Source organism: Pangasianodon hypophthalmus, chromosome 11 (assembly GCF_027358585.1).
Source record: "Pangasianodon hypophthalmus isolate fPanHyp1 chromosome 11, fPanHyp1.pri, whole genome shotgun sequence".
Classification (NCBI taxonomy): Eukaryota; Metazoa; Chordata; class Actinopteri; order Siluriformes; family Pangasiidae; genus Pangasianodon; species Pangasianodon hypophthalmus.
In genome coordinates, this window is record NC_069720.1 from 15,305,535 (window position 1) to 15,330,205 (window position 24,671).

The following is a 24,671-nucleotide window of genomic DNA, read 5'->3' on the forward strand; positions in this document are numbered from 1 at the left end:
CTTAGAGTCTGGCTTTGTTTATTAATTCTCTCAAAGGATGAAGAGTTCCTGATGACTAATAAGCTAGAGGAATTGCAGCTGTTCTTGCAAAATGTTTGGAATGGTAGAACGTAGTGGTGTTTCTATTAGACCACCTTTTTAATAACACAGAATAAAAAGACACAATGAGCCGATTCAGAGAGTCACGAAGGTATACACACTCACCATCCATTTTATTAGGAACACCGGTGCACCTCATCATTCATGCAGTTAACTAATCATGTAGCAGCAGCACAATGCAAAAAATCATGCAGATACCGGTCAAGAGCTTCAGTTAATGTTCACATCAAACATCAGAATCACCAGGTACCAGATGGGCTGGTTTGAGTATTTCATAAACTGCTGATCTCCTGGGATTTTCACACAAAACAGTCTCTATAGTTTACATAGAATGGTGCAAAAAAACAAAAAACATTGAGTGAGTGATGGTTCTGTGGGTGGAAATGCCTTGTTGATAAGAGAGGTCAGAGGAAAATAGCCAGATTCGAGCTGTCAGGAAGGATATAGTAACTCAAATAATTACTCTTTACAACCATGGTGAGCAGAAAAGCATGCCAGCATGCACAAAACATCAACCTTGAGGTGAATGGGCTACAACAGCAGAAGATTACTTTGAGTTCCACTCCTGTCAGCCAAGAACAGGAGTCTGAGGCTATTATGGCAGTTGAAGATTAGAAAAAAAAAATCACCTGGTCTTTTTCCAGTCCTCAGCTGTCCACTTTTGGTGAGTCTAAGCCCATGATAGCCTCAGATTCTTGTTCTTGGCTCATTCTATAAAAAGGCAACCCCTAGGACTGTTTTACAGTTCTTGTTGCCTGTAGATAGGGTGGTGGGATTAAAGAATGACCTTTTTATCAGTTTATCATTACTTTTAATATAGTGGAAAGTCCATGAAACAAGTTAGTTCCTGTTATCCCTTTACTTCATAGGAGGTATTAACAGTTGTTTCTTTCCCTCACTTGAAGTTAATAAGATAAAAACATGCAGCTTGTCATGTTACCAAGAAACACGAAACGTCTTCTGTCCTGAAGACTTTCCTCTGCCGTATAATTTGATTTTAACTGAACTGAATCACACTGGATCAAGCTTGAATCAAATCGTATCCGTGCTGAACCAAATCATATCAAATCAATAGTGAATTGAAGTGTATTGAAGTGTAACTTATTTAGCTGTATCATTTTTGTGTCGTATCATATACTACATATTGATGTGTATTGTGTTGTCTCTTCCAAGGGCAGAGCTAATCTCTGAGCTGTAAATAGAAGTCTGAGTTGAAGAAACTACCCAAATACCCTGCATGGCAAGATTGTGATTTACAGAGTTGCTAAATGGTTTGAAGATTATACGAGACACTTTTAAACATGTACACATATAGCACCTTTAAGACAGTCCACCTTCAGGAAGGAGGGATGACGAAACAGCCATGAGCCTAAACTCATGTTTTATCATGAGGTGTAGTAGCTTTGAAGTCAGTCTCTGCTTTGTTGTGCAGTGTGATACACAGGTGTATGGGGGAAAACACAGAGCTGCCTCATTCCCTGCAGGACACAAACATACACCATTATTTCCCCACCATTCCTATCCAGCCTCCTGGCGCCATCTAGGGTCAGGTTTGTCCGAGTCACTCATCCAAGTTATTAATAGACTAAGGGGGATATTTTTAGCTCCGTGTTGCCATGTGAACGGGTTGTCTGAACGATGTTTGAGATGGATGTTCCCATGCGGAGCTTAGTTCAGCACTGCATCTCCCCTTGCTACTGTGATAGCACCTGCTCTCTCTCTCTCTCTCTCTCTCTCTCTCTCTCTCTCACACACACACACACTCACACACACACACAAACACACACACACACACACACCGCCCACAGTTCAGCTTCTGTCCATCCTTCACTCTGCATGCACACATCCACCTGTCCGTCAGTCAGGCTTCATCTGATATTTGCTTCTCTTCTTCTTCCCAGCAGTCACTCTCTCACTCATTGTATTGCTGAGCTATTTCTGGGCATGCAAATTCCCTCTACATAGTAACCTTCATTTGCATATTGTGTTGAGAAATTCAGCTGGAAGTCAGCACAGTTTTATTTAGCAAGTCCTCGCTTCCCAATATATCTCATCCAAGCTTCTGACCTCAGCACATACAATTAGCTCTTGTTCATCTGTTTTATTAAGTTGCTCTGCTTATTTCCACTAAGTGCGAATAAACAGCCACATAACAGAAGAATAAAAAATAAATTCACTCATAAGTGATCATTCATAGCCTTCTTATTGTAGCACATATTGTTCTGTAGTGTAAATAAAAAATCCGTATTTTAAAGAAGACGAATGCTGAAATAATTGTTCATGTCTGTGCTCTTACAGCATGCTTTGTGCTCCTCAAACCTCTTTGTGAATCTCTCTACAGGGCCTGAACATCATTTTCAATGTGGCACTGGCTCTATTGAAGGTAAGGAAATACTATTAAATTCCTATTAAAACACTCTATAGGCGAAAAGTGGTGATATTTTGCTGTCAGAATAAGACCTGATACAACTGATATTTTATTTTCTTCACTAATGCAGCCTTTCTAATGTATTCACACACTCATATTCATCAGCTGTATAAGGTCAGGCTGCTTTCACAATAGGCATTTTTTTCCCTGCAGAAAAAGCCCTGCCTGACATGCTTTTTGTGCCGATTAAAAAAAGGGACACACGGTACTTATAACAACTCTACCACTGAGTCTTAGCTAGTTCAGGTTAACTAGCTGGTATTATTATTATTATTATTATTATTATTATTATTAAAAAGAAGACGACAAAGAAGAATTCAATTTGTTTGTCAGCATATAGTCAAACTGTGGCAAAGAGGAGGCAGTTTGCCTGAGCTTCCTGCTGAGAGACAGAAAATTAAGAGTGGTGCTTGTGTGAAGTGTGCCGCCGTAGTCAGATTGGGACTGACCAGTCTGTGACGTTGAATACCAATGAACGCCCAAAACTAACAAAATTATCTCTAGTTACTTTGCAACATTAAATTACTGACATTGAATTATCAGAGGTTTATCATTAAGCTCCTCATTAAAAAGTGCTTGACGTCACTCACCACTTTTCTGAGAAGTTGCATCCGCTGCATGTAGGATTACATGGAAAATATACACCCGCAGTTGAAAAACTAGTGTGAAAGCAGTCTAATACAGCCTTGCTAATTTATTCACACTTATGTATTAATCAGATGTAAGGTCTTAAGGTGTAGTTTGTAATGTTCAAAAATGTTTCTCGACCTGTAGTAATCATATTGTTTCAAACATATGCAAAAAATGTTTTTGATTCCGGCATTTGTTTGCATTTTTCCTGACCAGAAATGGGCTCCACAAGCTCACTGTCATGATGCAATTAAAGAAGTAGTTCTACTAATGTGCTTCAAATATTGCAGACTACTTCTCTAAGTTTATTCTTACCTGCAGAGATCATCAAAGAAGCTTATTCACTGCATGCATACTGTATTTTAATGTGATATACCAGTAAACACTAAACACAGTAATATCCAGTAAACACAATAGTATCCTGTATTTAAGGGTACTATATACTCTACTTACACAAAACTGGAGGGAACAAGGTTATATTGTGTTGTGTGTGGTGATGAATGAAGATCAGGTGTCCTGGAGCAGAAAAAAAAAAAACACTAAAATGTGCACAAAAAAGCATAGTTGATTATGCAAAAAGCTGGTGGATCATCCAGAATGACAATGACCACCAACAGAAATGTAATTTCTAGACCACTATCAGTGCTTTGCTCTCAAAAAAAAAAAAAAAAATGTAAATGTCATAGGCTCCTGAGTGGTGCAACAGAAAGGGACAGGAATCAAGAGAGCAAAATTGGCTGTCTGGGTCGGAGGGATGGCATGCTCTCTCGCTCCCCTGTCAATCACAGCAACACTAGCCAATCACGGGCATCTGTGAGCTAATGTATGCGAAAGAGGGTGGATAGTGTGTTACTCTGCCCTCTGGCGCAGCATGAATAGCACAGCGGCTCAAAAAGATCCGGCGGTTGGCTTCACATGTCTCGGAGGAAGCACATGCTTGCTGTGTGATAGAGGAGAGTTAGCTAATGGGGGGGACTAAATTAAAAATGAAAGAAACAGAATGTCATGCCTCCTTGGCTGAGGAATAAAATGCACATAAGAGAAATGTCTCTTCCTTTTATTTTGTACATGTTAAGATCAGTCAAGAAGTTTCAATCAAGAGCTTCCATTAATGTTCACATCAAACATGAAAATGAAGAAAAAATCTCTGTGACTTTAACTGTGACATGGTTGTTGGTGTCAGATGGACTGGTTTGAGTATTTCAGAAACTGTTGATATCCTGGGATTTTTTCTAGAATTTAGTGTATCCAGTAACAAGACATTAATCTCAGTACAAGTCACTTGTGTGTGTGTCTGTTTCTGTGTGTGTGTGTGGAGACAGTTATAAAGGCACAGGGTGGGAATACAGTCTTCATTTTGTTCTAAGGGTGTGCAAACTTTTGCACTGGACCATAGGATTAGTTACTGCGTGCTGCATGAGGACTTTAATTCTGAGATACACAGGTTTTGAAAGAGTAGTCTCTGTTTCCCTCTGCTGTTGGAAATTATACTGCACCCTTCAGATTTTTCAGTCATTTCAGTCATTTTTCAGGTGTTCAGTCATAATTGAAGCACTTTGGCTTCAATTAATAGCCAGAATATTATTGTAATTTTTTTTTTATGAATTTCAGTATATTCATAAAATAAATCAGAGGAGGTCCATGGAATTATTTTTGCAGTTTTTTGCAATTTTCTGCAAAAACCAGTGAATTTCATAACAAAAACATGATCTTAAACTGTATTGTCTCTCATTTTTGTTTTATTTCTAGCATAATTTACAGAAATTCTGCATTTGGTCTTAAATGTGTGTGAAATGCTGTGATGTCATCCTGTACTGGGGGTGGGATTTATTCTATTTTGATGCTTTCACAAAATATTTTTATGCAAGTCTGTTGACACAAACCCACAATTCAATCCCACAATTCAGACCAACCAGTTTTAATTGAAAATATCATAATGTAAAGAAATTTACTGACTTTCCTTTGACAATGATACCTCTAACAATGATACTGTCATGGGTATGCCAAAATTGGCATTTTTTGACTACGTTTCCCACCAGCCACTGCACCTCACTGGATCACGTCACATGACCGTCTGCACCTGTGTCACGATTTGTTAATGAGCACAGGTATTTAAGTCACGTCCTGCACCTCACTTAATGTTGTTTTCTAAGAAGCATCCTTACGAAGTGGAGCCAGCTGAAGTGTCCTGTATGGAACTGTTATGCCAGTATGTTGTAGGTTTTTATTGTCACACAGACATTAATCCTGTGCAAAGCTATAGCAGAGCTATCAAGCTACTAATATTTTGGGTTAAATCCCAGTAAGGCCATTACACCTGAGGCTTCTGTAATGATAGCAGATTAGGACTATTATCAGGTAGCAGGCAATAGAGTTTAGCTTATATACTTTAGATTCAATATAGTGGCTCAATTCTATAAGGTTATATTATGTGCGTACACTGGGAGGAAGTATAATGAGGTGAACATAGTTATCGGCTATGAACTCATATTTCTGATGAGCATTTGTTTGTAATCTGTTATGGATACATATTTCCTATTAGTGCAAGGTTAGTAATAAAACGATTACAAATTAGCCTGGAATTACTTAAAAATGGAAACTAAATGAAAGCCATATGTCTTAATTGACTTGTTTTGTCTTAATTGAAAATAGACAGCCTGTGAGCATGTATTTCCTTTTGGTCTAATCTGCTTAGGTGATTAGACCACTTTATGTTTACCAACTGAAATTACAAAACGGAGTTGCTTGTATTCATGCTTTCATTCGGTAAACATTTGCATTTAATGCTACATGAAACCTTCCTTCTGTAAAAACACTGCATTATCAGTATCAAAGTAAAATCCAGTTTCTTCTAACAACAAGCCCTGAATTATCCTCGTATACCTTAGCAATTTGCCAGGGATTACAATTTATTTATATATTAAAGAACATGTCATACTTTTATCTGTTTATAGTTACATTTAATGTTGTGGAACGCCCTTGAAATAAGTTAGTTCCTGTTATCACTTGCATTTAAAGCAATTATAAACAGTCGTTCCCTCACCAGCCTTTGTTTTTTTTTTTCTCTCTCTTGAAGTTAATAAAACCATAAAAAAACTGATTTGTCCTGTTGTGTAGTTATGAGAAACCGTGAACTGTGATAGCATTACCTCTGACTGTTACAAAGTGCTGACGCTGCTCCTTCCATAAATGTTAAATATACATCTCATAAAAAAATTCACCATATTGACAGCTGTACAGGTTTATATATTAGATTGTATGGAGCACCTGGCATACAAGTCCCTGTGTAAGTTGTTACTCCTTCTAATACTATAACGTATTAGAATAAGTGCATTAATATAAAGCTGTGATTCGTCTTGCAACCAGCATTATTATCAGAGCTGATATAGAAAATTAATCAACACCTTCCGAGCAATCAAAAAACGGACAATTCAACAGCACTGTGGTACAAAAGTCTAAAAGCTTATATTCCGTCTGTGTGTATGTATGTGTGTGTGAATATACTGTATATGTGTACGTATATATTAGTCTCAAAATAAATACAGTGTATACAGTGCTGTGCAAAAGTCTTAGGCACATGCAAAGAAATGCTATAGAGCAAAGATGCCTTTAAAAATAATGAATGTATTTTTCTAAAAAATACTATAAAGAGCAGTAAACAGTAATAAATGAAACAAAGTCAATATTTGGCGTGACGATCCTTCGCTTAAAAAAAAAAAAAAAAAGTAGTCTCAGGTACAGTTTGTGCAGTTTTATAAGGAAATGAGCTGTAAGTTTTACTGAGCATCTTGCAGAAGCAGCCTTCTGAAGACTTGCTTCTTATTTCTGCAGCAACCCCAGCAGCCTTTATTATGTTTTTTGTCTGAAAAGTGTCTCTTACGTAATGTGCTGCTTTCTTTACTGACATACAAATATTTTTCTGTAACATTTCACTTTGTGCTGGAAAACTAATGTTTGGAATTCTAAGATGTTTTTGTACTGAATCAATAATGTAGAAGTCATAAAATGAAAATCTATAACAGGTTTACACAAGTTTGTACTAAAAAAAAATAGGGTGCCTAAGACTTTTGCACAGTACTGTATGTCTACAGTATGTAACTCTCAGTAGTCAATAAATCGCATAATGGAACGTTCAGCCAATTAACCGATATTAGAGAAGCTCATTAATATCACATAAATAAAATTCACCAAATTCACAATCGTGACTGAAATACAATTAATTGTGCACTGCTAATAGAGTCCTTTAAGATTAAGGCTATAAAGAGCCGTTGTGAATAATATTCGTGGACATAATCTGTAAGTAGAAATCATTTTCTCAACATGCCTTAAGGGATAGTGATTACGCCCGTATGGTTTGACTGATATCAGGCGTTGCTATGATGGATAGATTTACACAAAAAGGCTCATTAGAAAATTGCTGTGTGCTTGTTATGTTAATTAATTACAAATGATGAATGTTTTTCTCGCTGCTGGATGTTTTTTGCAATTCATCAAATCATTTTGCACCGCCTTGCTATTTAGGAGTTTCATTTTATTTATATATATATTTATATATATATATATATATATATATATATATATATATATATATATATATATATATATATATATATATATATATATAATGTGTGTGTGTGTATGTATGTGTACATGTACACAAATCATTTAATAAACAAATAGTTAATTTGCCTTCTTGGTAATTTGAAAAAATTTAGATGTACTGAGTGCATGAATGATAGTCTACAAGCAAGGATGTGAGAGAGAGAGAGAGAGAGAGAGAGAAGGGTGGGGAGGTGTAGAGGGGTTGCACTGCTTCATTCTGATTGGCTGGTTATTACGGCATTTTCCCTGGAGGCTCCCAAACACCCCTCCCTTCTTCCCTCTCTCGTTCTGTTTCTCCACATGCCCACTTCTGCCTGTGTGCCCAACCTGAGCAAACAGCAACTATTAGCATTTAGCTTTAGCCCTTGTACATTTCTCAGCCATGTCCACGGTGTGCACATCGACCCAGCCTGCTTGCAGAGTCTTCCTGATGCCCCTCCTCTACTCGTTTCTTCTTCCTCCTCCTCCTCCCTCTCCACCAGCCTGCTGCCTCTTCTAGCACCGACAGCATTTTTGTCCTCTCTCTATCTGGCACAACGTCTCCTCGATTCGTCTGCTCTGTCGGGCGTTGCAGCTAGTCTGAGTCAGGCCTCGATCTCACTGGCTCAGAAGAGCTCAGGAGCAGAGCAGCCAGCCTCAGGGACATCCACATGCTCTGGACAAGGCCTGCATCATCCTGTCACCTCTCTTTGAATGGAACTTTCTGATTTCTAACTGATGAAATGAGACACGATAGAGCGGTGTGGTCCTGACGATTGGATCCTTCTGCATGTGACCTGGGATTATCGACATGCCCAGTGTTTTTATCTCCCTCAGCTAGCGTGATTCACTGATGAGCCGTGAAAGCAAGATGAGGTCTTCACTGAGCCGTGTCGTTTCTGCTAGGCTTCTAAACGACATCTATTAGCTCTACTCTTTTTTTTTCGGAGCTTTTCCAAACCTCTTCTGTTTACATCCGTGCACTTTAGGAAAGTGAAAACACCTGCTGTGGACTTGTGTCTCTGATATTTTTTCTCTCATCTTTCATCTTCCTAATGTTCCTTTTTTATGGATGGCATGGGGTTGGTTGAGAGCTGTCTAGTTCTGAGAAGGAGGAGGAAAGCAGGGAAGATGTGTTGCCTGTCATCTGTCTCATTGCATCCCCAAGCCTGTCCCTCTGTCTGTTGCCAGGCAACAGATTGCTGATTTGAACACTGCGAAGGTGGTGACCATTACTGAGCATGCAAGAAAGCAACTCCTCAAGCTGAAGCTTAATGTTCTTGTTATGTTAAACAAGACTATAAGAGTCATATGAGGTTAGCCATGATGTAGATCTTATGATCTTAAGTTGTGATCTGGAACTGACAAGTGAAGCCTGAAGCAGACATTAGTTTAAGCCTAGCATGAACCAGATGTGCATTACATGTACAACCCAATACACTTGTTTTTTTTAAGAATATGGAAACAACCAAACCAATTCTGATCATAATTATGTGACTCTCAGCTGTTTGCTAAACATTATTGCACATCTAAACTCTTTAAGTGCACTCATTTCTGAGAAGAATTACACACCACCTCCGGACTTCATCGTGGCTGACGTCAAGTCAGCCCCGCAGCCTCCCAAGGAGGACTGTGCCGGGGACTCGGGGGATGCACCGGAGAGCCGGACCCTCTCAAGCCTGGACAGGGAGCTGCCCATGCCCCCAGCGTTGCGGACACTGGAGGAGGGGGCATCAGCAGGGGAGGAACGGGCAGCTCTGGGGCCGGATTACACAGAGCGGGTGATGACCCTGCTGGGCATGGGCCACCGGCTCTTTGTTCCCCGACTGCTGGCGGTGAGGGACAGCTAGCACGTGACTCAGACTTTTTCTGACTCTGTGTTCTCTTTGGCAATCCACAATATTTTTCACACAGCCTCTGTATTTCAAGATAATGTGGGGAAACAGAGGTGTAATTTTTTGTTAGCATAAGCAATGATAATAAATAGAAAATAATAGTGCTCAAAAAAGCAAAGTGTATTAAGAGATCCAAAATGATTTGGCATTGTATGTAGGGATTCAGAGTGCATCTCTACTGAGTAATAACCAAAGGCAGGGTCATGGGTTAGAAGTAAGGTTACTGAGGTGTGATGTCAAAGTTTAAATCCTGAGCTACAGTGCACTACAATACAGTACGAGTGCAGTACATGAGCATGCTACTGTACGGACCTTCTGTAATAACCATGAAAGCCTTGGTGGTGCATACACTTCACGCAGTAGCTTAATATGTGATTTCAAATAAATCAAATGTCCATTATCCTAGATAGATAACTAGATAAATATTTCCCCAAATAACTAAGAATGGACACTCACTTTTTGGTATTAATATGAATATTTGTATGCATCTGAATTGAAATAGTAGAAAGGGTTAAGACAATATTTAGTTTTCTGGATTTACATATTTTTAACACGTATCTCACACAAGGAATGTTGTGGATAGAGCAAGGACGTCCAGCTCATGCTGCTAAACATTAGTGCAACACACATGGCTCTGCTAGTCAGATATTCAGATATAGATGTAAGTAATGACTATAAGGAGATGGGCGCGGTTCAAGGAACCAATCCATTTGGAGTGAATTTGTCATACTGATGTTGACGCTTTCTTGAATCAGTGCTGGGTGTAGTCTTGTAATCTGGCAAAAACACTTTAACTCTTTTTGTATCAGGTGCCTTCTCCTGATCCACTGTCACCCTGACCAGGATAAATTGCTTACTGAAAATGAACTAAAGGTTTCTGTGGCTTTGTGACTGATGTATACATTCATAGACGCTCAGTGTTAAAAAGTGTTAAAAATGTTAAAAATGTTTTTTTGATGCTTGAATACTCATGTACTATACACGTTTTGCCAAACTCAGTTACAGGACATTGGGTCCATGTTGGTTTTTTGGCTATACAATTTTAATTCTGACCAAATTGATATGTTAGTGTACAGGTAAATCCCTCTTTCTTTTCTTTTCACCTCATCTCTAGTCGCTTTGGCTGTTGTGCAGAATGGCAGCCTAAACTATAATTGATGTTGCTTTATGTCTTTAAATGACTGTCTTACTGAAATATTTATCAGGTTCCCCTGTCTCTCTCTTTCTCTCTCTGAATACAGACCTCCAAGGAGGACCTGCTTCAGGCTGACTTTGAGGGCGCTCTTAAGTTTTTCCGGGTTCAGCTCCCCAAACGCTACAGAGCAGCTGAAAATGCTCGCAGACTCATGGAGCAGGCCTGCAACATCAAGGTAGGACCTGTTTCCCAAATCTCTCTCACATGTTATTACTGCTGTACACTCAGGGACACTCATTTAAACCCTCATGTGAAAACCATGGGACTATAAAGTTCATCATTTTGGGTTGTAATGTTTTCTTTCACAGCCACTTGCTCATGTGCCATTAGACTTCATACTTCGCATTCATCAAAATGTTCATGATCAGTATGCACAGTATTTCAGCTGTGAGGGGAAATTAGTGGAGTCCTGAATGGCTGCCATAACTACAGTTGTTTGTAGGGATTATAGATGCTCAGGGCAGTGAACTGGATGAAAGTAAGAAAATGTGTAGTCTTGGAATGCATGGAATACTGATACTGAAGAAGTGTCAAGGTAGAAAAATACTAGAAATGAGGACAGTAGAGTTTTTCACTACTGGTTAACTTGCTATTCAACATGATCTTTATGAGGTACTGTAAGATGAGAGCTTTGTTATTGTGGCAAAATAATTTTGATGGAGTTAGATCTTACAGCCATTAGCCTATGATTCAATATAGATTGATATCTTCCCCCACCATTAAATAGGCTGGATGAATGATTGATTTTAAGAGTGAGTGTGTATAAGGAGCTCTGATATGATGTCTAATATGATGTTAAATTAGCAGTATTAAAGAATGCACGTTTCTCTTCACTATAGTTAAGTGTTGAGAGAGAATCTGAGCTAGGTGGCCAGTGTGACTGGGTACAAATCATGCTCTGTTAAGGTTACAGTATGCTCCTCACATTAGAAAAGACATGTCTGTGTAGTATTTACAGTGTCATGTAATATTTGGGTGAGGTCTGAGCTCTGACCCTGTTGACCTGTCCCACCCCGAATTTAAAGACTGCGTGCAAAGCTATTGAGCTAATACTCTAACTAGACTAATGTTTAAAATCTGTTTAAAATCTAGTTAACCTTTATTTTCTGCACTAATTTAGCCAATCATCAATTAATAAATATATTCATTTACTTTACTTTGTTACATTTTTTTATGATTTATTTATCATTATTATTTCACTTATTTATGATTATTTATTATAAAATAAAGAATGTGTTCAAAAAACAAAACAATGTTGCATTTGTATCTGCTACTCTGTCAATAAAATAGTTTCACTCTTTAGAAGCTGCTTGATGTAAAAGGAACAACACTTCCACCTTGCTGTGAGAAATGCATTTATAGTTTTGCTACAGATAACACTTTCTGTGAGACTTAATGTCAGGGCTCTGATCAGTTTCCACTCCCCATTCATTCACACATCTCTACCACCCAGTCATAGTAGAGGTGGACAAAGCAGTTCAGATGCTTTCAATTATGGAGAGTGACTTTTCCACACTGCCTCGCTCTGCTCAGATGGTGTTTGAGGCTGGTTCTGATGCATGTATACAGTAAATGGGTCTTTAATGCTGTTTCATTTAAGTGATGGCAATAATACTGCCTTAATTGTTTCTTATCAATCATTCCTTTCTGCCTCTTTCCCGTTCTGTATGTGTTTTAGTCCCATTCATTTTCTCATGCTTCTATATCGTTGTTACTTTATTTTCACATACTCACACCCCCACTGTCAGTGTCACTATCTGCAGGATTTCCTGTGGAGTTGCTCAACTCTGTTTGTATCAGTAGAACTGTAATTTTAAATGGACTTTCTAAGCAGAGATGTAGCATAACTTAAATGTAGGTTTGGAAATGTTTAATTCTGGACACATTTTGTAATGAAATATCTTCTCAGTGGAGAAACTGTGATCTCCAATTATCTGACAAATCAGGACAAGGTGGGCTGTTAAGCATATGGCCTGGAAATTCAGAAGTCTCATGCTCTTGCACTAGCATTCAGGCCTTTTAGCCTAGTGCGTCTGTATGTGTTTGGAAAGTGTGGATTTAAAAACACTGAATGGAGGGGCTTTATTTGTTTGGATTTTATGTTTCACAGTGGTGGTAAAAGAAGTGTCTGTACAATATCTCCTATAAGACTGGAGTAGTTTCTCTGGGGTGTCTATAACACAATATTTGTTTCCTCCATTATAAAACTATTGCATCCAGGTCACTATTAATTAGTACAAGACAGACCTTTATTTTTCTACAAATTAAGGTGTTTGTGCCACAAATGGTGATTTGATCCAGTTATTTGATTGATAATTGATTGATCCTATGCCATATGTCAGTACAAAGTGAGGCTATGAGCTGTAGCTATATAGTATATTGTTACTGGAATAAAGCAGTGCTTTAGATTTGCATATGCCATAGCTAATTCCTTCAGCTTGTGGAATTGTGCTCTTTTGATTTTTCTGATAATAGGCTCCCTCTGAACACAGTACAAGATATGCAGTGGTACTTTTCATAGCAAATACGTTTTAGAGAATCTTCCAAAGCATCCATCTCTATACAGTTTCCAGAGGGGTTTACAGATTTTCTGGTTACATGCACAAAGTTGACTATCATATGGGAAACATGTTCCAACACAAGGCAAGGTGAAGCTCTTTAAAATTGCAGAGATGAAACCACTTTTGAATTAGAAAAAACAAAAATTGGGTATTTCCTGCTGTATTTTTTTTTATGTTGAGGAAGAATAGTAGCACCTGTAAAAGATGAAATAACCCCAGCAGCCCTTGTAAAATGAACGCTGCCAGAGCATGCCTTATATTACGCGAAACATGTAGATTTTGTGCGTTTTTGGCTCTGGGTCTGTTCAACACTAAGCCTCATAATGATTCCTGGTTGTGAAATAACCTGGCAGGCTTTAGGACCATGGGAAGGTGAAATCAAGCATAAGGAAATAAGAGCACCTGAGCACAGGGATGTAAACAGGTGCATCGATCTGCTTGCTCAAAATGAGTCAGCACATGAGGTTCATTCGCAATTCTTTTCCACAGCGGAATAGTCATTTTTCCATTCATTATACTTTAAGCCACTTGTATCTCCTCATGTTCAACCACACCTTGTGTTGCACGGCGTGTTATTCTCTTAGGTGTGGACCTTGACTTTTTCAAGCCACACCTGTGCACACTAACCAAATCAGCTCAGGAGTGTGTGCTTGTGATCTGTGCGGCTGGCAGTCGTCAGGACAAAAAGTCGTACAGCCTTTGACTCGGTGCTTATCTCTAGGGAATTTGAGGACACGGCAAATACAAACACAACGTCTCTTCTCTTTGACACATCTTTGGATCATGAAGTAAGGCAGAAGTTCAGGATTGTGAACCATTCTCAACCTTGTCACTGGAATTATTGGGCGTGTGCCATATCATATATATGTGTATAAGACAGCATCATATCTCAACCATCTGTCATCACTTTAAACAGCTTCACAGAAGGTGCAGCCTGTTTGTGGTGCCTGACTTAAAGTGAGAGTGGATGTGAAGAGCAGAGAGACGCATGAGGAGGAGCTGTGAGGTGCCACTTTGCTTATTTTCAGACATTTGTCCTCATCCTGTGGTGCATTTTTATACCCTGGTTATACACTGGTTTGTAGTAATGCTTGTGACGTTTTATTAGGGATGCTTCAACTGCTTTAGCTTCCGGTTTAGCTAAAAGTATTTGGGTGTTGGTGGCAGAACATGAGACTGTAAGAGAGATTCTTTGAAGATTTTGTGTGAGACCATAGGAGAAAACCAGGAGGCTTGTTTGTGTGTACAGGAAGTCTTATAGTGTATTTTCATATCAGCAATTTTCTGTACACACTCAACCTCTCTGGGGGGCTGCACACAGAGATTAGAGCTTGTAAGAGTGGAGTTAATCTCCCCATGTAGAGGCGATCATTTCTCTTTGGAAACCGGGCACATTTAAGAAAGGATCAACTTGCCGCCTAATCAGCTTACGCTGTGCAGGAATTCAGTGGCACCTTTATGCTCAGGCGAGGGGGGAAAAAACAGCCATCTGACTTATTCCCGTCCATACTTTAGGAAATTTCACAGCGTATTTTATACCAAAGAGGTCTGGGGTAGAGTGGCAGCAAGACACTTGTTTCGCTGGAGGATTGAGTACAGCTCTGGCGCAGCCTGATTGGGGATTGTGGATATGTTTTTAACTTCAGGAAAGAGTTGTTTGTGCCAACTGTGGGATTTTCTCACAGGGAAGAGGACAGCTGGACTGTGAGATCCCAGGAGGGATAAAGAGATACCAAGCACCAGAAGAGATACCAAGCACCAGAAGTTTTGAGAGCTCACTGCTGCACGTACATGTAATAAAGTAGAGCTGTGCATCAGAAGTACTGAGTCACTGTGGTCTGTCTGACATAACTCGCACTTCCCCCTCCTCTTCCTCTGTCTATCCGTCTCTCATTTCCCTCTCTTTCCCCTTTTCTGATCCTCTCTGACCATGAGTGAGCTTACCTACTGAGGACTGTGGGATAAAACGAGCTCTGTGTAAACGAACCTAGGAAGGCCACCTCATTTTTACAGACAGAGGACGAGAAGAAAAGGGGCCATTTGTGTCTGCTCGTTGGAGGATATCACAGTGACACATGATCCTCATACTCTGCTTCAGAAAACCACTGCCTACCTGGGAAGGTTGAAAGGAGGTGTGCCTGTGTGTGTGTGGGTGGGTGTGTGTGAGAGAGAGAGAGAGAGAGATTCTTCGTCCTCTCTCCCGCCTTCAGGGGCAGGATCTGCTGCTCGGGGAAGGACTTGTGAGCCGCTCAGCACTGAAGGAGCTGTCAGCGATACTCCATCCTCCCTCCTTTGCTCTCTCTCACTCTTGCGCTCTTCTTTCCTGGCTCACGCACTGTCACTTTCATACGCACGCCAGCAAGATGATGGAGGAAGTGTCTATCACAGTGGCCTACGATGCCCACGTTATCAACCAGATCTGTGACGAGGACATCTTTGCTAGTTTGGTGGCAGACTCCAGACCCAAACCAGCGGTAAGTAAAACGCTTCGCCATGCAAAAACTTTCAAATTTATTACTGAGTTGATTATGCTCTCATGCATTAGCCAAGCGAGTAGAGATCAAGGTTTGTGCTGTGATAATGGCCTTACAGTGTTATTTATGAAAAAAAGTAATGTCTGTGTTTTTTGCTAATTCATTCTTCCTGTTCCAGTTTGTGGTCTCCTTATTAAGTTAGACTTCGAAATTGTGACAAGTTTCAGACTTAAGCTCAAAGGAGACATTTTGCGTGTGTGTGTGTGTGTGTGTGTGTGTGTGTGTGTGTGTGTGTGTGTCCATATCCCTCAGAAATATAACAAATGTATAAGTATTTCATTTCCTTCAATCTCTTCAAACTCATTCATACTTATTGCTTCTAACATTTTTATGAAGTTTATGGCAGAGAGAGAAGCAGCAACATAAGTTACAATACACGTAATACACAGGCAAAATGAATCACTGTTCATAGAGGAAAAAGAGAGAAAAATGTGATTGATAAACAATATTGTATTTATTGGGAATGGGTTTAGAGTTTGGATCTTTTGTTCAAAGTTTTTTCATTTTCTAGTGCACTGTAATATGATGTTTCACGTAGTGTGACCTACTTCTAGTTCTGCATGCTTTGAATACGCAGATAAGGATAAAGCGATTGCAAATGAAAATTCAAATCCCCTTGTCCCTCAAAAGCACCTTAACATGTTTAAAGGATTAAGCATTTTATTTCTTTAAGCAACCTGACATGAAGGTGTGACTCTGTGTATGTCTGTGAGTAGTCATGGAAAACAGTGGTTTGCTGTAAATGCTATTTGAATGGAAAGTGCCATGGGGGAGTGCTCTTTCCACGAAGGGAGTCAAGTACCTGTGACAAGTGTGTGTGTGTGTGTTTTGTTTTGTGTGTATACAGACGTGCAATAATACCATTTGCTGACAGCAGCCCTAAGTTTGTTTATAGGTCGCTACACTTTTCCTGTCAGTTTCCGTCAGTGTTTATGGCTCCATAAGAGTGGCATGTCGAGTCCCCTGCTGAAGGCATGGTGCTTCTGTACTTAGTACACTGGCATGAAATGTGGCATTTCATCAGGAAACATCATGTCCCGAACTCAGTGTTCTGTGCATTAAATCTAATGATAATGGCCGTCATCTTATCAGTGTCTTTCTCAGCCAAACTCCCCCTCCCCTTCCAGTCTTTCTGTTCTTTCTCTCAACTTTAGCGCTTGTTTTCTAACCACTTCCCCCTCATGACATGCCATTACTTCTAGAGACCTAAAGAGTGTATCTTATTACTCAACCCTGAACAGATACACAGTATTAAAGTGGGTTTGAACAGAATTTTTTCAGCGCTGGTTTTGGATACTTTCTTTGCAAATGGGTGTGTCAGGTTTCACAGCCTCCAACTGTAGCTACCTCCTGGTTTGTCACTCTTCAAAACAGCTGTGTTTTTACCATGGGCCCCATGGAGATTACGCCACATCAGTGTTTTCTCCCATAGCAAAGTCTCTATGGAAGACTAGGCCAGGTGAATGGCTTCCCAAGAGCACTTGTTAGTGTGTGTGTGCACTCGGTCACTGTATGCGAAACCCCTTGTGTAAAAGGGCAACCTACACACTTTATGGTGAGATGGATTTGGACAAGATGGTGCTGTGATAGTAGTGTCATAAGTGGTTTGCATTAACAGAGAGGCAGATGTATGAAACAGGTGCTTAGCTGTGCTTTTTACTGGGCTATACAATGGGTCACAGATATCATATACATCATGTTTTTTTTTTAAATAAACAATTATTTGTCTTTTTGACAATATTACATTTGTTGGAATCAAATGATAATCCTTGTCACCAAGGTTCTTTAGCATTTGTTTTTGAAGAAAGTTTTGAGGTAAACCTCATTTTTGGGTAGCCTCACAGATCTGCCAACCTTTACACATTTTGCATACATCAGAGTACACTTGAAAGAGCTATTGCTCAAAAAAATAAAAAGAAAATCACTTAAGAGCAGTCTTCTTTTTTCCATAATAAAAGCAGCAGATGAGTCAGTCAACATATAAATGTGGAATGACTGACAGTTTTGACAGTAGGTGTTTTGAACATTGCAATATTAATTGAAGCTCTCTTGAGGCCCTGCCTCTTCTCCCATCTCACATTAGTAATGTTTTGGCCAATGCCCATAATGCTTGAATGATGCATTATTGTTCTTCAGAGTTGTCAGGTTGAGACTCAGTACTTCTGATTTATCAAAATTTAGGAAGAAGGAAGTTTCTGTTTATCTTAGACATGCTGAATTAGGAAGCTTTTGTCTTGCTGAATTAGACAAAAATGCTTGATTGTGTTTCTGCTGAATTTAATTTGATTAGTCAAAATGATTCGGCATTCTACATCTTGGGAACATGTCCAAAGATACTGTGTTTAATCTCCATTTAATAGTAACATGTTACTGATGGTCTGTCAGGTAAAATGTAAACCAGACAAGCTTGTCCATTAAAATATCAGGGTGGGTAGTGCCTGATGTTGAACTAAGGAGCCAACAGTACCTAAACATATCCACAATCCAAGGCAAGCAGTGTTTCTGTATTAGACACCAAACTGAAACACATCATGCATCATGAGGTATTATATCTATCTCTTTGTGTATGGTGATGCATATGTTGCAAAATCATTTTAAATAAACCACAGGAATTGGTGTGGCTGGTTTTATCAGTGGTAATGCAGGTAGTTTGTGTTGCTCCAGATTCCATTTCCCTTGGTGTGGCTTTGAAAGCTCCTCCCTGCTGAATGCCATAGTAACCCCAGCACACAAACCAGCAGCAGCTCTGCTGTTATAGCAACATACTCAGCCACTGAGAAAACAGAAGAGCCTGAGCAGTTTCCGGGTGTAAAGCTTCATCCCTGCAACTAAGCTGAGTTAAGTGGACTCTGTCAGGCAGTTACTAACACACACGATCTGTTTTACATGCGGTTAGTGTGGGGGAAACAGAGCGAGTATGTTGTGGCTTTTTTTTTCTGTGTGAGAACTAGTCTTCCATTTTCAAGTTTCTGATGAAAATTTTGAAGTTTCTTCAGAATGCTCACACTTTCTTGTGTCATGTTGCTGATCCCGCAAAAGTATCTAAAGAATGCAAGGAATGTTTAGTCTGTGAATGCTAATAAAAAAAATGACAGTGGGTTTAAGGTTGTCAGTACCAATACTAGATGTAGTAGCGTAATCATATATACCAAAATGATACTTATAATAAATAGAAATGTGCACACACACACAGCCAATTAATGCTATGCTACGTCTAAATCTAACTGTAACCAAAAAAGAACCATTTTATATCTTTTAGTTTTTTAAATCAGATCTGTGGTTTTCCTCGTGGGTGCCAGTCATATGTCCCTACAAGGTCAAAACTGTCAGATATTCCTGTCCTTGTGGGGGCATGTGGTTCCCAACCAAGGTCCAAAAACATGCCCACACACAAACAGCCAGAAGTAACTGAGCTCTCAACCTTCAGATTGTTAGTGCTCAGTTTAAAGGAATTTAATCAAATGTCCATCTTTTTATGAACACAGGACTTTTCATAAGCTAAATGATTCAAACATGGTTTTATTTAATATGCCACACAGCTCTGACCAATCAGGACTGAGGAGACAAAGTGCTATTGTCAGAGTGTCTTAACTTCTCCACAAAACAAGCACTGTTAAGTTTAAAAAAAAAAAAAAAAAAGTAGGGCATACCAAGCAGTGAGTAAAGGCATAGAGTGCAGATAGAGACACTCACAGTGTGTACACTGTGCATGTACCATAAAACAGCATTGAATCATAAGATTATGCAGTTTTGAATGTTTAACATCTGTGTGTTTAACATCGGAATGTTTAACACCAGTATTGCGCTCCTTTAAAACTATGCTAGATGATACATTTTTGATGGAAATCGTGAAGCAAATTTGGTGTCAGGTGCTTCATTTGTCATACACAGGGAAAGCAGCTGAACTATGCCTGAATCAACCTCTCAATATAACATTTAAACATCTGACCTGCCGAAGTCAAGGTAGTGAAGCTTGACAGTCTCTCGCTAAGTTGCTCGTGTTGGCTGTTTTGTAATGGAGGGATTTCTAACACCTTTTACATGCTGGACTTCATGTATCTGTTCACTGTCCATCTTTATCAGCAAGGGTTAAAAAAAAAAAAAAAAAAAAAACATGCCCAAATCCAAGTCTCTGAGTCTGTTTTTTTTTTGTTTGTTTGTTTTGTTTTGTTTTGGTTTGGTTTTTGTTTTGTTTTTTTAAACACACACACACACACACACACACACACACACACACACCCTCCCAGTCTAAGGGAGTGAAACTTGCAGATCACTTGCTGATCGTGTTACTTTGTGCATCTTACTCCTCCAAGTCAAATTAGCACACAGTTTAATTTGTCTATGTGCAAAATATGTCCATCCTGCACTGCAAGAATTATAGAAATTATAGAAATAACATTATAGAAATTACTTATTTACCAGATGTATGTAACTTTCTCTACAGATTACACAGATTAGCAAGGCTTTTTTTCCCTGTCATTTTCAATATCGTTCCCAAGTTGTTTGCAGTGCTAAAGGGTTAATTAACAGGTTTTTTTTCTGTGTGACCTGCAAAAACTGACTTTATGCATCCCCTTGCTTCTGTCATCCACATCACCTTCAACTACGTTTGGTCAGGTTAAAGGGAAACTCTGGTCAGTAGTTCCCCTTATTAATAACACCATATAGCAGATCCAGTGTTCACGTTGTATTTCCATATAACTCTTTCCCCACTCTCCTCAGGTGCCAACTAAGAAGCTAAAGAAGTTTGAGAAGGAGTACCAAGCTTTCCGAGAGAGCCAGCTGCAGCAGGAGGACCCTATAGACAGATACCAGGTAGGCAGAATGGCTACTTGAACCGTATTTACTGCTCTCCCTGCTTCTTCACCCTCACCCTCATCTCCTGCCTTCACCTCCATCTCATTGTCCTGTCCCAGTTCAGGACTGCGTAGAGATCCGCGGCGAGCATGGCATGCTACACACAGCACAAGGGGAAAAGAGAGACTCTTATTCATAGCTGTGATCTTGTATTTGATCAGCTTTTTTTTTTTTAAACAAGATGTAGAGAAGGTGAGCATGCTTATGAGGACTGTTGTTTTCATATTACTCCTTAAGGAGCCATTTTAGTTGTAAGTACACTGAGATGTTTTTGTTGTGTAAATGAACATTATTTTTTACTGAAGTACTGACATCTTTTATTTATAAGCCAAAGCATAGAAATGTTTCCAAGAGCAGCTATTATGGAGAATTAAGTGTGGAATTTTTAATTATTACTATTATGTTTAACTGTAAACCAGATTAACTAGCATGAAGTTATTGTTAAACAGATTAACCAACGTTCAGTTTTCAATTCCTTCCAGTTTTCAATTTGTAGTGTTCTGTGTTGCAATATATTTTATTACATTCTTATTTTTTATACACATGCAGTATTTTATTACTTCTGTTCCTTCCTTTGCTCTTCCTTTTGTATTCCATTGTTTGGCTTGTATCTCTGTTCAAGTGTGTTTTATTATTTATTTTTCTTCTGTAGTAATGTAATAAAATTCTTTTTGTAGGAAATGTTTCCCTGTGAATTAGGGGTTTTCTCAGGTTAACACATTTTCAAAAGCTTTTTAAGCAAGACTTTTGGATGCAAGCTAAACTTTCCGTTATTTCCGTTCCATGACTTCCTGTTTACTTCCTGCAACACTCACACACTTAACCAATGAGCTTCGCTCACTCACTCCATTTACCAAATGCTGCGTGAGAGTGGGTGGAGAGGGAGCAGTGCTGTTTTCTGCAGGAGGTCTGCTGTGGTGTGTGTTTTCTAGTGTTAGATCGTGTAGTGTTGTCACACTGGTAGTCTACAGCGGTCGCAGGTAAGCCCTAAACCCAGCGGTTCTCTCTGGCTATTAACAGAGCTTGTTTCTCCTGCATGTCTGCTGTAACTTCTCTCCTGTTCTGCGCTTTGTGGGCTTACTGTTTATGTTAGCTGTGAAAAGAGCTCTGTGTCTCTCCATGAGACAGGGATCTTCATGGTTTAACCAAGTAGCAAGGGAGGCGTGTGTGTGTGTGTGTGTGTGTGTGGGATGAGTGGGAATGGGAATCAGATGACCAGTCTTCCTCTTCCTGATAAGCAGAACGTCCGGCAGTGTGTGCATCACGTGAGAGCACTTAGAGGGAGTGGACAGTGTCACACAAAGCATCTTCTTCCGATGTAGATAATGCAAATGCTGAAACCCAGTTTAGAGGAGCAGCTAAAAGCCACTCAGTTCTCACGTACAGAGAGTCTTTAGGTTTCAGTAGTCAGTACTGGCTTTATCTTAAAGTGACCAAGTAAAACTTCATTTTATATAATTTTCCTCTCAATATACAGTACAATGCAAAAGTCTTAGGCACCCTGTTTTTAAGACAAATTTTGTTACAGATGTTTTTTTTTTTTTTATGACTTCTGCATTACTGAGTCAATAGAAAAACATTTTATATGGCCAAGCATTAGTTTTTGAAAAAAAAAAAAAAAGTTACAGAAAAATGTTTGTATGTCAGTAAAGAAACCAACATATTAAATAATACACCGCATTTCAAACAAAAACATAATGAAGTGTGTCAGGTTTTAGTTGTAAAAATAAGACCTGCAAATGTGACAGAGTCTCCAGAAGAACTGTCAGATTCTCCAGGATGCTCAGTAAAACTTACCGGCCAATTTCTGTCTAAAACTGCACAAAGTGTACCTGAGTCTACTGATGCATTTTTAAAAAGCAAAGGGTTAACACACCAAATCTTAACTTTGTTTAGTGTATTACTCTTTACTGTTTTTTATATAATTTTTTTAAATATAGACGTTTAATATCATTATTTTTGAAGGGATCTTTGCATGTGCCTTTTGCACAGTACTGTATGTATGGTTAGTTTTACACTTGAGTTACAAGATAAATGTAATTAACATGCCATGGAAGTCTGTCTTTTTCAGAATCTTTTCCTTAATATGTGTTGTGGTCTGGGAAAATTAATCAGATGTCGCTACTGATGAACAGCCAAAAAGACTGAAAATTGTTTTTTGACCAAAATTAGTTTTTTTTGCCCAAAGCACAATTTGACTTCTGTTCATTACAAATTCATAAATTTTGCAATGACATGGACATGCTTTTATTAACTTTGTACCCTTTCCCTGTCTGTCTTCCTACAAAGATCATGTTGTGTATTTATTACAAAAATGATGGTTAAAAAGAGTCAGTCTGCCTAAAGATATTTAAAATTGTGTTAGCCCAAGTGTGATTTAGTGACACAGTGAATTTTGATCAAGTTGTTCTTTAGCTACGTGTTGTATCAGAAAGGATACAAGGCTAATCAGTGCCGTTTGTAATCGGATACCTGCTTTCAAAATGTCCATGATGCTCCTTCTCCACAGAATGAAATATTTTAATACAATGTTCTTCTTTTTCGCTATTGAGGGTAACTTTAAAATGCCTGTAATTTTCAGAAGTCTGTAGATTTCGGAACTATGTATAGTAGTAGCATTTAGAGGGTTTTCCCAGGCCTCCACACATATATCACTCAAGTTCCTAAAGTACCCCTGAGTCCCTGAATTACATATGAGCTCCATTATTAAATGAGGACAAAATAAGGTCCATGGCTTTGCATATATCACATCCAAGATCAGAGGATGATGCAGTACTTGGAAACTTTTAGCCCCACAGCCTCAGTGCTGAGCAAGTCAAGCTAAGTTGGCTAATGTTGGTGATGAACAAAATTGCATTTGTTAAGTTATAATTAACAACCACAAAGCTAATATATTTTGACCCACTCACATGTCGAACTGTGACGCTGACGTGCTAATGTGCTAGTAGTTACCTAGCCTGCTAGCTATTTGGTATAGCAGGACATAATGAGTTTGCAAATTGCTTATTCATGTATTTTCATAGATCCTCACTTTTCTTTTTACCTCTTCGTCAAGACTTTATGTAATGATATGCAGAAATACTGATGTGGTTTATTCCACTGTATGACTTACTGCTGCTGTATCATGTAGCAGAATGCTGCAGCCTTAATTCCCTTTACACAGTTTGTGATGGAAAATTGTAAATTTAGCAGATGATAATATAGAGTTCCTTTTTAGGTTAAACTATAAATATGTAAATATGGGATGTCCCAGCTATTTTACAAAATTATATATTTAGGCTTCAAATTTTAATGTTTAATGATTTTGGTTCAGTAAAATATCTAAAAAGTTGACCATGTATTTGTCAGAAAAGAGTAACACGGTGGCACAGCATGTAGTGTTGCTGTCTCGTCATACGAGTATGCCCCATTCTGTCCTGACTTGTGTGCAGAATTTCACGTTTTCTCCAGTTTTATTCCTATCTCCTAACAACATGCCAGTAGGTGGATTGGTGACTCTAAATTTCCCCTAGGTGTGAATGAGTGTGTGAATGTGTGTGAGCATGGTGCCCTGTGATGGACTGGCCTCCCATCCAGTGTGTATTCCTGCATCATATCCAGTGTTCCTGGTATAAGCTCCTGTTCCAGCTCACCCCTGGAGAAAGCGCTCACTGAAAATGAATTGATGGAAAAGATTTAGGATAAGAGTGATTTTTAATTATTATAAAACAAAAAAAGCAACTAAACAACTTCAGATGGTTCAGATCCCAACTGTTTGTCCTGCGATATTCTCAGTGCCAGACTCTGATCCTGGATCAGTAGTAAACACTGCATGCTGCTTTCAGTCCTGTCTCCTACAACTCAGCCTGGTCGTGTGCTACTGCTTGTATTTGTACTGCTGTATCATATTGT

At 39.0% G+C, this 24,671-nt stretch overlaps 1 protein-coding gene across 7 annotated transcripts in view; it reads left to right on the forward strand.

Moving 5' to 3' along the window:
* rabgap1l (RAB GTPase activating protein 1-like) overlaps positions 1 to 24,671 on the forward strand; it is a 117,052-nt gene that overhangs the window by 84,933 nt on the left and 7,448 nt on the right. For 3 of the 7 annotated variants that reach the window (XM_026919028.3, XM_026919036.3, XM_026919044.3), the window contains 3 exons: positions 2,441 to 2,482; positions 10,875 to 11,003; positions 20,646 to 20,738. In XM_026919028.3, the coding sequence (XP_026774829.1) occupies positions 2,441 to 2,482; positions 10,875 to 11,003; positions 20,646 to 20,738 (264 nt within the window). The other 4 variants (XM_026919053.3, XM_026919059.3, XM_026919073.3 and 1 more) reach the window with 4 other exon arrangements.